General features: G+C 50.0%; 1 protein-coding gene across 4 annotated transcripts in view; it reads left to right on the top strand.

Moving 5' to 3' along the window:
- BRPF3 (bromodomain and PHD finger containing 3) overlaps positions 1 to 13271 on the top strand; it is a 34492-nt gene that overhangs the window by 8334 nt on the left and 12887 nt on the right. For all 4 annotated transcript variants that reach the window (XM_028120555.2, XM_028120554.2, XM_028120556.2 and 1 more), the window contains exons 4-9: positions 2262 to 2393; positions 4401 to 4529; positions 4822 to 5134; positions 5857 to 6162; positions 7755 to 8261; positions 11172 to 11265. In XM_028120555.2, coding sequence (XP_027976356.1) covers positions 2262 to 2393; positions 4401 to 4529; positions 4822 to 5134; positions 5857 to 6162; positions 7755 to 8261; positions 11172 to 11265 — 1481 coding nt within the window. The remainder of the gene's footprint in view (positions 1 to 2261; positions 2394 to 4400; positions 4530 to 4821; positions 5135 to 5856; positions 6163 to 7754; positions 8262 to 11171; positions 11266 to 13271) is intronic.

The following is a 13271-nucleotide window of genomic DNA, read 5'->3' as shown; positions in this document are numbered from 1 at the left end:
GAGGCCTCCTGAATTTTTTTTTTTTTTTTTTTACCATCTTTAGTTCTTTTTCCCTCTTCACTTGTTCCATTACTTCTGCCTTTTAATATTTCCACACCGCCACCCCGGAGATGAAGCAATCTTTTACATGACTCTGATGCCCTCTGAGTTCTCTGATTTCACTTTTGCCTTTTGTAACTAAAGTCCTGAAGTGCAAGTCTGCGTCTGGTCCCTCCTTGTAGTGGTCTGCCTGCTCCCTTGTAGGCTCCCATAGAATATCAGCCACCTCCACCCAGCCCAGCGAGCCTTACCTCACGTTCTCACCGTATTGGCCATTAGGCTGCATTTGACACCATGGATCACCTTGTGTTAGAGCTTCTCTATGGCCCCATTTCCCTCCTCCTCTATCTGGCTGACTGCACCTTGTGCTGACTCGACTTTTTACTCCTCAGTAGTAATAGTCCCAGGGGCTCCACTGCCTGCCCATTTACTGGGAGAGCTTATGCGCTCTTACAGTTGTAAATAAGTATGGCAGTAGCTCCACGTTTCTTGTCTTGTCTTCATCCCTTTTTTCTGCCCTCAGTCCCTCTGGGGCAGGGGAACCACAGATGTCCATGTAGATGTTGTTTCCTAGAATTCAGATATTGGAAACAATTCATTATCTTCCTTCCTCTCAGTAAACGTATTTTTCCTTTTTTTTTTTAAAGATTTATTTAGGGCGCCTGGGTGGCTCAGTTGGTTAAGCAACTGCCTTCGGCTCAGGTCATGATCCTGGAGTCCCGGGATCGAGTCCCACATCGGGCTTCCTGCTCAGCAGGGAGTCTGCTTCTCCCTCTGACCCTCCTCCCTCTCATGCTCTCTGTCTCTCATTCTCTCTCTCACAAATAAATAAAATCTTTAAAAATAAAATAAAATAAAGATGTATTTATTTGAGAGAGAGAGAGAGAGCAAGGGGAGGGGCAGAGGATAAGAATCCTCAGGCAGGCTCCCCGCTGAGCACAGAGCCCAACATGGGGCTCCATCCCACGAGACCATGACCTGAGCTGAAATCAAGAGCTAGACGCTTAACCGACTGGGCCACCCAGGCGCCCCTCCCCATTATTGACATGGAACCTTCTCCCTCCTGACCTCAGACATTCCTACTCTTGGAGTTACTTTTGATTCTTCCCTCCATAACAAGCCACAGTCAGTCATCCCTTATTGCTATTTTGGGGGGAGTGTATCAGTATATGGTCTTTTGTCTGCAGTCTACAGCTCCCTTGCTCACCCATGCCCCCCCCCATTTCAGCAATAGCTTTTTCTATTTCTCCCACCTCTAATTCTTTCTTTGCTGTGCAACTGATACTATCTTACACACCATTTGCCAGAATATATTCCTTTTCCAGAACATATTCCCCCTCTCCGGGCAGGCCACATCTGGGTTCCTTTGCCTGGATTTGAGGCTTCTTATCAGCTAATCCTGGATATTCCTTGGCTTTTGTGGTTCTCCAGCTTATCTGCTCTGGCCAGGCCATTTTTTTCACCAAGCAAAGAATCATTAATTCTGCCTTCACACTTCTTCCCTGTGGTCTCTTTGGTTCCAGCAGAGGCCTTGCTTACTGTTGTGTTCACCTATGTCCATCACCATTGTGAAACCCTAGTAAGATTGCTTCTGTGGGAAGCCTTCCCTGACCCAACCCCAACCCACTCAGATCCTCTCTATTTTATATCCTCTCAATAGTTTATCTGTTGAGTTTTTATTATATTTGTGCTACTGTGCCCTTGTGTGTCAAAACTGGGCCTCTTCCCCCAACTCTACTGTAACCTCTTCTAGGGCAGGAATCACATTTTTTGGTGCTGGTGGTATTTTAAAGTATGTTCAGGTCAGCTAGTACAAGCTTGTAGTAAGAACTTCACTTTGTTTTCTAGCCAAGTGGCGGCTCTAGGGTGAAATTCTTTCTACCTCAAGGTGTATGTTAGTTTCCTTCTGAAATTCTTTACAGCCCTGAGGGGCACAGCTGCACCCTGGTATCCTCGGGGCCGGGGGCAGGGGTAGGGGGAGCAGTCCCAGCTCTCACTCCAGCAGTGGTTATCACAGGGCAGTTAAGAAATGTTGCTGCATGGCTCGGGGAGCACAGGAGGAAGGCATGGGGTGGAGAGGAGGCGGAAGGGCTCTCAGGAACGTGGGTCAGCCAGGGTGCAGGGCCCTTACCTGCTGAGACCCTGTGAGTCTGAAATAGGGAGAGAACTCTGGGCAGGAGACAGGCCTCCAGCTCCTCCTTCCTTTCCCTTTCTTCCTGCAGCGGGAGCAGGACGAGAAGACAAGTGCAGTGAAGGAAGAGCTAAAATACTGGCAGAAGCTCCGGCACGACTTGGAGCGGGCGAGGCTGCTGATTGAGCTGATTCGGAAAAGAGAGAAGCTCAAGCGGGAACAGGTGGGGAAGAGCCCCCAGCCCCAGGGCTCTTGTTCAAGGTCTTTTTCTCCCACTGTCAGTGTGGCATCAGGAGAGCCAGGAGCCTCCGCCTGGTGTCCGTTTCTTCCCTTCCTGCCCAACCCTGGGGGCTCCAAGGCCTGCTAATCTGTATTGAGTATGATGCTGCACATGGCTTCTAACTGCGGGGATTTAGCATCTGGTGGCCTCGTGCAGAGGCTTATTATATGCCTGGGCTCATCCCTGGAGTTTGCTGACTCAGAAAATCTCAGACGGAGTCTGGTCTTGAGTATTTTGAAAAGCTTCTCAGGCCATTCTGATGGGCATCACAGCTGGCCTGGGAGCTTCTGAGGGTTTTCACTTGGCCCTTAAAACACTTATGGTCTTGACTCATTCAGATTTTCCAATCTAGCCAAGGAGGGTCTAAGCCTCTAAGCATGGGGAATGTTGAGGCAGGTAGTGTAATGCAGGGGTTAGGAATATGAGCTGTGGCACCAGACTACCTGGGTTTAAGTCCTGGCTCTGTCACTTAGTGCTCGTGTGACATTGGTAAGTTGCTTAATCTCTTTATACCTCAGTTTCCTTGACTGTAAAATGGGGGTATTAATAGAACCCACATCATAAGGTTGTGAAGAGGAGATGTCTTATATATAAGGAGCTTAGAACAGTGCCTGGCACGAAGTAGGGGCTATAGAAATGTCAGCTGCTGTGCTCCTCATCATTATTGATAGTCTTTGCCTCCCTGAAGTGTCCACTGGTGCACTCTGCACGTGGCAGAGAGTAAATACTATTAATTGGAATGAATGACAAGCCAAAACTGTTCTGTCTAGTCTAGGAATAGCAGCTGTTACTTGTATGCCTCAGAGGCCTGGGTTAAAGATGTTCCTTTCTTTCTTCAAACCCTCCTTCACTGTTCAGCCCCAGCACGAGTCCTTCTTGCAGAGGCCTGTAAGCCTCCATTTCCACCTCTGAGACTGGGCAGCTTTTGCCATACCTTGTGTGTGTGGGTGGCATGGAGGGCATCTCAGGACCTTCTCCATGGATTCAAACTGCCTTTGCCATCCCAGGCCTGGTCCCACAGCTGAGCTTTGCTTCTTGCCTCTGGTTCAGAGAAATAAAAGGGAAAAGGAGGCAGGCAGGCCTGTTTTGATGTCACCAGGAGGAAGGAACATTTCATAGCCTAATCCATGGCTTCCCAACCTTGTAACGTTAGGGCATACGTAGAGAATCACATTTGTGCAACATACTATTGTAAATGCACAATGCTGCTGCTGCCTGAGGAGGTGAGCCTCCAGGCCCTGGGCCAACCCCGATGCCCCAAGGGCCGATGGGATCAATATCTCAGCATACTAAGTGAGAATTCTGGCCCAAATCACATTTTAAATCTTATCAGTGCGCTCTTTGAACGAAGTCAGACCTGGGTTCAAATTCTGTCTTGTCGGGTTAGTGACTCCTCATACTCTTTCCAAACCTCAGATTCCATATTTGTAAAATGGGGAGAATAGCCATTTCTCCCTCGGGGTTACTATGATGATTAACTGAGGTAATCTAAGTAGAGAGGCAACGTGGCAGAGTGGTCAGGAGCACACACCGGAATCAGACTATCTGGGACTGAGTCCCTATTCTGCCCATTATTGGCTGGGTAGCCTCAGGCCAGTTACCTTGTCTCTCTGTGCTGCCGGTGCCTCTTTGTAAAATACCTCATCTGTACTTACCTCATATACTTGTTATATTACATAAAATGTTTAGAATGTCACTTGGCATTTAGGAAGGACTATGAAAGTGTTAACTTAGTATTGTAAGTTTTTGGTATGGTGCTTGATACATAGGAAACAGTCACAAAGTGGTAGCTGTTGGTCATTATTTCTAGGCTGAGAGCTGGGTGATTGCTCCTCATATAGTGGTCAGCTTAATATCCTGTGAAAATTTGTTGAACATGATTGGTGATAGTCATCAAGAAGTCGGGTGCCTCTTTGCAGGGGGTGTTCTGATCTCTTTCCACCTCCACAGGTCAAGGTCCAGCAGGCTGCCATGGAGCTGGAGCTGATGCCCTTCAACGTTCTGCTGAGGACCACACTGGACTTGCTGCAGGAGAAGGATCCGGCACATATCTTTGCCGAACCTGTCAACCTAAGTGAGGCAAGTTCCCTCACCACTTTCTGAGCAATGAGCCCCTCCTGAACTAGAAACAGGGTCTGAGTAGGCCAGGAAGGGGTTGGGCCGCAGGATGGACAAGACCTGGGGGTTTCTGGCAAAGCTAGTAGACTTGCCCATGGTGAGGGGTGAGCAGACCAAGGGAAGGCCAGGGCCCTGGGGCTCTGCCTGAGCCAGCATGCCAAACCAGAAAACGGGGAGGCAAGAGTGCCGGTGAAGGGTGCACCTGTTTGGCTAGTAAATGGTTGTTGTAATTGTACAGGTTTTATATGTTTAGGTTCCAGATTACCTGGAATTCATATCCAAGCCAATGGATTTTTCTACTATGAGGCGGAAGCTGGAGTCTCACCTGTACCGCACCTTGGAGGAGTTTGAGGAGGACTTTAACCTTATAGTTACCAACTGCATGAAGTATAATGCTAAAGACACAATTTTCCACCGAGCAGCTGTCCGCCTGAGGGACCTGGGAGGGGCCATCCTGCGGCATGCCCGGCGGCAGGCAGAGAACATCGGCTATGACCCCGAGAGGGGCACCCACTTGCCTGAGTCACCCAAATTGGAGGACTTTTACCGCTTCTCCTGGGAAGACGGTGAGAAGCCTGGGTGGGTGGGGAGAAGAGGGACCAGGAGGAGGCACAGGGACAGAGTTCAGACAGCCAGGGATCGGGGTGGGCCTTGGAGCTACATAGGGTAGACACGAGGAGGAGAGCTGAGGGTAGGCACAAGCTGGGATATACCTGCTTGTGGCTGCAGTAGTTCCAAGAGTTAAAGTTTAACTAATTCGCCGAGTATTTCTTGAGTGGCAGGATAGGGAATCAGGTACTAGCTGTCTGTTTGAAAAAGCTAAAAGCTTACCAGGGGTCTTCCTCTTCTGGACGCCCTCTCTGTGGCATTGGAGCTTGGGGCAGGGAGAGTGCAATGCTCGTGTACGTCTGGCTCTTTGAGAAGAGTGCAGGTAGAGGAGCAGGAAAATGGAATTGCCTCTGAGCCCCGCACTCTGCCTGCTTCTCAATGGCAGTAGCCAGTCACTCAGGCCGGGGGATTGCCAAGCTGCCTCGTGCCTGCTCCACGGAGCCTGTAATTATGACTGTGAACTGCTTCCTGCAGATGTTTCCCAGATTCTGACCTTGTGCCTGTGGCTGCCCTCCGGGCAGTGGTGTTACCAGGGCCAAGGCCCCACAGTGACACTCCTGGAAGCCACTGGCCCAGGTATTCCAGGAGAATATTTTGCATCCGAAGGATTCGGTCCCTTCCCCTTGCCTTGGGCTGGGCAGGTCCTTCAGCCCCTTCTGTCCTCCCTTCTCCCTGGCAGTGGACAACATCCTCATCCCGGAGAACCGGGCCCATTTGTCCCCGGAGGTGCAGCTGAAGGAGCTGCTGGAGAAATTGGACCTGGTGAGCGCCATGCGGTCCAGTGGGGCCCGGACCCGCCGCGTCCGCCTACTGCGCAGGGAGATCAATGCCCTTCGGCAGAAGCTGGCGCAGCCACCCCCACCACCACAGCCACCATCACTGAACAAGACTGTGTCTAATGGGGAGCTGCCAGCAGGGCCCCAGGGGGATGCTGCTGTGCTGGAGCAGGCCCCACAGGGGGAGCCAGAAGACGATGGGGACAGAGGTGAGAGACAGGGGCAGTCGGGGGGGTTGGAGGCCAAGGTAACGGAGTGAGGGTTGAGCTGAAATCCCATAGTGGAACCATCCTTCCCTGAGTTTAGGTCTGACCCTTGTGGGCAAGCAAAAACCCTTGGAGGGGTCACACTTCCATGTATATCCAGGGATGATATCCAAAATATTTAATAATCTGTAGAGACCAAAATTCAGCAGAGTAGATGTTGGCTGTGGTATTGGAGTGTGCTCCTGGGAACCACTGACGTGGATGTTTAGTTGCTAGATTGTGGACAGGTTTGGGGAGTTTTAGAGGCTGGGGCCCAGCAGGTCTTTACTAACCAGTAAAGAAGTATTTATAGTATCTTGTACGTGATATGGTCGTATTGCACATACTAGTTAAATATTAGCTCACCTTAGACCATCGTGTAGATAGGCCCTTAGACCAGATTAGGTTGTGGGGTGGGAGGATAGAAAAGGAAGAAAGACCCTAAAGATGGTCTGGCTTCTTGAGCTACCTCATGGCTTTGACCCCAGCTGGCCAAGTCTACAGCCCCATCCCAAGCAGAAAGGCCAGATTGCAAAAGACATCCAGAGGTGATTCTCAGAGACCCAGCCTTAAAGCTGAGCTGCTTTCCATTCTTCCCCTTCACTGGGGACAGAATTGTATTCCTCGTACAGGTCCTGGGAGCTGAGCCTATAGCTTGGGGATGGTCTGTTATCCACACAGCCTAGAAATGTTCAGAGTTATCTCCAGAGGGTAAAGGGCCAAATTGCAAGGAATGGCCCATTTTATTGTAGGTTGACTGAGAATAAGGACATGGCTGGGAGGTCCCATTTGGCAGTCACTCTTCCTGACTCCCTATGTGGCAGTCAGCATGCCACTTGTATCCCACTCCTGGCCTGTGGCAGTGCAGAGTCCTATCCAGCGACTGGATGCAATAGCTCCTCCCAGAGGGTTTCAAAACAAAATTCTCAAGCAAGTCTGGGCTGTGGCTTGGAAGTTTTAATTTTTAAAAGTTTCACAGTGGCAAACGAACAGACATGTTTGGGAACCACTGAGGTAACTTACTTGCTTTCATTTTTCCGCATTTGTAAACTTACTCTTTCTGTCCTGCTTGCTTCACTTGGGTGATAGGAGACAAAATACACTGACAGAGGGAAAACACTTGAGTCGAGTAAGAGTTGTGCACCTCTAATCTGTAAAGCTGAACTTGACTGAGTATTGATGAAGCCAGGTGCCTTTCAGTTTTCTCAGGTGTGAAGTAATGGTTTGTAACACTCATTTCATCAGACTCACCTGGTAAAGCTTTTTTAAAAAAATACCCCATCGTTAGAGATTTAGTTTCATTTGGTCTGGGGTAGGACCTTGACACTGGAATTTTTAAGAAACTTCCTAGGTGATTCAAATACACATGGTTTAGAATTACTAATGCTGATAAAACTTAATCCTACATTCTCTTTGCCTTAGACAGGAGACCTGGGATATGCCTCAAGGTTTATAATAGCCCATGCCTTTGGTTCTTGGTTAGCAGTGTCAGTATCTGGTTTGTAGGGGCAGACTTTTTCTAAAATGTTCAAGCAGGTTCTCTTTTTCTCTAACAGATGACTCCAAACTGCCTCCCCCACCAACCCTGGAGCCCACTGGGCCTGCACCTTCCCTGTCTGAGCAAGACTCCCCTCCGGATCCCCCTACTCTGAAACCCATTAATGATAGCAAACCTCCAAGCCGATTCCTAAAGCCCAGAAAGGTGGAAGAAGATGAGCTCTTGGAAAAATCACCTCTGCAGATTGGGAGTGAGCCCTTGCAACGCCTGCTCAGTGACAATGGCATCAACAGAGTCTCTCTCATGGCCCCTGATGCCCCTGCTGGTGCCCCACTCAGTGGCGTGGGCCGCCGCACCTCAGTCCTCTTCAAGAAGGCCAAGAATGGGGTTAAGCTCCAGAGGAGCCCTGACAGGGCCCTGGAGAATGGCGAGGACCACGGTGCAGTGGGCTCTCCTGCCTCTCCGGCCAGCATCGAGGATGAACAGCACTCCCGGAAACGGCCAAGGAGCAGGAGCTGTAGTGAGAGTGAAGGGGAGAGGTCCCCCCGGCAGGAGGAGGAGACAGGTGACCACGCCTGTGACTTCTCTACTTCTCATCTGCTTTCCTGCTTTGCCTTGCCAGCCAGCACCTCCCCTAGTTGGCTGCCTCCCCAGTGGCCTCTTTGGACACCCATAGAAGCATTGAGGGCTCCATACCTTATAGTTGGTCCTAGCACATGAGTAGGGGCCTAGAGGAAAAGGCTTTGAGAAAGTAACTTGAGATGGCCAGATTGTGTCTGGGGCCCTCTTTGGCCCTGAGGGGGATGCAAAGCTATGTGTAACCACTGTAAAGTGGTTCCTACCTTCACTTTAGTTCGTTCATTCATCAGATATTTCTGTCAGGCATTGTCATAGGCACTGGGGGTGGGGGCGGGGAATCAATGAACAAAAGGCAAAAATCTCCCTTGTAGGGAAGAAAGACTAAAAGCAAATGAGTGGATTGCATCTTGTATTAGAAGCTGTGGAGAAAAATCTAGCAGGGAAGGGGAGTAGAGGATACTGGGATGGTGTTAGAGAGGGTGGCCAGGGGAGGCCTGAGGAGGGGACCTTTGAGTAAAGATCTAAAGGAGTTGAAGGTGTCAGCTATTTGGGTATCTAGGGGAAGAACACTTCAAAAAGATAGGCTAGCAAGTGCACAAGCCCTGGAGGTGGAAACGCCTGCGTGCCTGGGCAACAGTGCGGAAACCAGCGCAGCTGCGCAGAGTTAGCTGGGATATGGGTGGAGACGAGGCTCCAGAGGTAGGTAACAGGGGCTCCATCCCTTAGGAGTTCTTACTACACGTCCAGCACAAGCTGGTCACAGGGGGTCATACAGTAAGTCAGACTGAGTTCCAGCTCTGGAAGAGTCCACAGTCCGGGGGGAGACCAGATTGTGTCCTGAGGTGCAGAGATGTTAGAGCGCCAGACCGTACGTGGTTATGTGTTAGCACTGCTAACACAGCAGTGACAGCACTGCTGGGGGCGTTCAGGGAGTAGGAGCTGGAGGAGTTGGGAAGGCTCCACGAGGAGGCGGGGCGTGAGCTGGTCCTGTGAGAGGAGGCAGAATATCAGGGAGTAGATGGAGCCAAGGGCTCAGGCCTTCGTGCATGGGAACAAGGACAGGGTGCCTGTGAGGGACAGTTTGGAGAGGGGCTTCTTGGCGTGTCAGGAGCCACTGCTGGATGGGTGAGGTGGGCCTGGAGGTGCACACAGTGTCGTTTAGTCTTAGTGGGATGGGGGAGGGCAGCTTGCTTGGTGGGAGAGGCCTGCTCTTGGCTTTTGCTTTTCGTGTTGCTCTTTTTGTCCTTTTATGTGGTGGCTTTGGGCTGTGTGGCTAGCACATGCTTTTTGGCTTCCCACCTAACACTTTGTTTCTAGCAATACCTTCCCTTCCCCATCTGGCCCAAGCCTCCGTGTATTAGGGCAGTAGATTAGTATATAGAATCGAGAGTCTGAGGCCTGGAGTTAGGCAGACCAGGGTTCACATCCCATTTTCTGACGAGCTGTGTAGGCTTGGACAAATTAATTAACCTTTCAAGCTTGTTCCTTACTTCTAGTAGGAGGCAGGTAATACCTCCCTTGCAGGGCTCTAAGAATTGGAAATATCCCGTATGAAGTACTTGGTTGGCAGCAGTCGATGGTAGCATGACGGTGGTCATCTCTGCTCTATGAGGAGCAGCCAGACAACACTGAGAAGGCTGTGCTCTAAAAATGAAAAATCCCGCTATTAGAAAATAGGTCTGGATGTCAGGCTCATCCAACCTGAGAGGGCCTACTGCTTGGGGAACCCGCTAGAATCTATTCATCCACCACCATTCCAGAGGCCTGGCACCCAGGAATATTTCTGTACAACCTTAGTGGAGTGTCACAAAAACAGGTGTTGATCTTTGGCAGCTGAGGCAGCTGAGATGCAGCTGGCTTCGTGATTTAAACAGAAGCCATAATGTTAGAGGCACAGCCAAGTTAGAGTCCAATATCTTGGCTCAGGCACCTGCTCTTACAGGTGTAACTTGCCCCACAGTTCTCTGGCCAAGGTATCTGTGACTGAGAGCTTTGAGCTCTTGGCTCAGCTGCCAGAGTTGTAGGACTCTGGATTGTGATTAGGAATCAGGTAATAGAGAGGAGAGTTGAAGCCTCTGCAGCTCATGGGCATCATGTCCCTGGGATGACCAGACAGCCTTCATTTGCCTCCAAAGGGCCCCCTTCTGTAAACAGACCTTCTCTTATTCATACGTAATACTGTCCTCTGTGAGAAGGTATTATCTTTGGAAACGGAGAAACAGAAGTTAAAGAGGAAAAGGGACCTGTATTTCAGATCCCAGTCTAGAACCCTGGGAACTCTGACTCCTCATGCCAGCAAGGTCAGGTCTGCTTTAGATCTGTTGAAGTCCCCCATCCTCAGCTTTGACTAGCTTTGCTAGATATCTTGGGGTGGGACTGATACAGCTTTACCCTGCCCCAACCTCTCCTGACACCATCCCAAAAGAATGAAGCTAGCTGTTGCCAGCTGTGTGATGGATAGGGTGTGTGAGTGTTTATCTGAAGAGGCAAGGTGGGTGGGCTCCCCAAGAGGCAGAGGAGACTCCCTGATAATTGAGGCTTGAAATTAGAAGCAGATCCAGGGACTTAGGAGCCAGCTGGAGTAGGGATGTCTTGGTATTTCCTTTTGTAGCCAAATGACAGTAACTGGTGTGAGCTGTGTGCTGTGTTTTCCTTAAAATTAAACCAGTGGGATGGGAAGGAAAATGCAGTGTCTGCTCATTGCTCTAGGCAACATTTCCCCCAAATCTTCACCAGGTTCTTTCCGCCACCCAAGCCCCATTTCCCACGTGGGAAGGAAGAGCCACACTTTCCACTCCTCCTCACTGAGCCCTCCCGAGGCGGCTGCTTCAGACGACAGTGTGGGTCAGGGGAAGGGGGTTTCCGCACCAAAGCTTACTCTGTGTGTCCTTGGCAGGTGTGACCAATGGCTTTGGAAAACACACCGAAAGCGGGTCTGACTCCGAATGTAGTTTGGGTCTCAGTGGTGGACTGGCATTTGAAGCTTGCAGGTAAGAACAGTTGTTCCCAAAGCTTGGTTGGCAGCTCTGCCACCTCTCCCTTTATTCTCTGTTCAGCTCCAGATGGAACCTCCTCCTGCTTATCTAAGTTCTTTCTTCCCCCACCCCTCCTATTTCCTGAGGCCTCTGGTCTGTAACTCTGGTAGCTCCTAGGAAACAGGGTGACCCTTGCCTCTCAGGCCTGATCTGACTGGGAGGGGAGGAGTGCTGCTGATGCTTTACAGGGTTTGTAGAGCTGAGTTTGGCTCCAGAGGACAGGGATAGCCAGATCTCTGTTGCCCAGTTAAGTTAACATTTGAGTCAATCCCCCACCCACCCCGCTGGGCCACTCTGATAACCCAGTTACAGACATGGGTTTGCCCTTTGCCTTTTGGGGCATTGTAGCAAAGGCGTCTTTAGAGGTGTGGTGTGCAAATAAGACATGAGCAGATAGGAAGTTTGAAATAGCCATTTATTCAAAGGCCCTAGATCTTCTGCCATCCTTGAGTTGGGAAAGGGTGGGTTTCTTTTTCCATTCTTTTACCAAAAGGGAGGATTTCTGAGACCAGAACATTAAAGTTTCTTTCAAGTCCAAGAATTTATTGAATCCCTACTCTGTGTTATGGGTGCTGTGCAAGACACCAGGAAGTGTGGGATTCGTGGAAATGGGAGACCCTTAGTGCCACAGAGGAGAAACAAGTTGTCCTGAAGGCCAACTCATGGTCCCCCAACATGGCTACTGAATGGATCCTGGGTTCAGAGTAGGGGAGGAAAGGTCCCAGGGCAGCACCAAAAGACTGCGTCTAGGTTTGAAGTGCTTCCAAGGCAGGTTGAGTGTGTGTTTTGTTAGATACTCACTCTACCCTGGCTACTGGGCTCCTGGGGGGGGGGGGGGAGTGGCTACAGGAGGACCCCTGCCGTGGCGTGTGGTTCCTTTGAGATTTTTCCTCCCACCAAGCCTCAGAATCACCTTAGCTTTCTTCCTCCATGGTCTCTAGAGATACAGGGGCAGTGGATGGGAGAAAACACAGTCATTAGGCATAGAGGAAGCAGAGCTTTCAAAATCTTACAAGATGTTTTCACCCCGGTCCTGGGTTGGAATTCCTAACTCTCTTCAAAGATAATGATGCCTGGAAACCCAGTTCATCGGGGTGGGGTAGGAGTGGGATTATCAAACTATCCCCTCCTAGCCCTTGACTTTAGTCAAGTGGAAGGTGTGTTTGGCCCTTCGCTCCATGAAGGGCTCTCGTCCCAGCCATGAACCACAGGAGGGAAGCCAGGCCAGCCTCTGGTTAGCCTGTCGTCGGGCCATGTGTTTGCCTTTGTGCAGAACTCCAGTCCATGCCACCGATTTCTCTAGAGCCCTGCTCATTGTGGGAGCAATGCCCTTGAAAGGCATTTCCTCTTTAACTCAGTGGATCTCAGTGGAATTGCAGGGTTTAAAACAGGAGGGTGGTAAGTACATAAAGGAAGATTTTACTTACTAATTATTTTTTTTTAAAGATTTATTTATTTGAGAGAGTGAGTGCACGCATGGGGGGCGGGGAAGGGCAGAGGGAGAGGGAGAAAGAAACTTTAGCAGACTCTGCTGATCGTGGAGCCTGATGTGGGACTTGATCCCGGGACCCTGAGATCATGACCTGAGCAGAAACCAAGAGTCAACCGCTCAACCGACTGAGCCATCCAGGTGCCCCTTTACTTACTAATTAGACTGGAATCATATAATCCCAGAATTAGAAAGAACCTTGAAAGAACCTGTGTTCACTAATCCCATCCCCCTCCCCACCTGTCCCAGGTTTTATATTTCCTGATGATTTTCTGAGCAGACTGGGGCTGTGCCCGCTTTCTATGGGTCACTTACTCAATTATTAATAATTGAGCACCTATTTCAAGCCAGGCATTGTTCTAAGTACTGATAAGGTGTATTTTCATGGAGCTTATCTTCTAGAAGGGAGAGATGAATGTTAAACCAGTAAACAAAATAATTACAGATTGGGTTGGCTGCTTAGATCTGCGTA

Source organism: Eumetopias jubatus, unplaced genomic scaffold (assembly GCF_037043125.1).
Source record: "Eumetopias jubatus isolate StellerSeaLion01/CBP00866 unplaced genomic scaffold, mEumJub1_p1.0 scaffold_6, whole genome shotgun sequence".
Classification (NCBI taxonomy): domain Eukaryota; kingdom Metazoa; phylum Chordata; class Mammalia; order Carnivora; family Otariidae; genus Eumetopias; species Eumetopias jubatus.
Note: the sequence above shows the minus strand (reverse complement) of the source record. Positions and strands in the feature narration are given on the sequence as shown.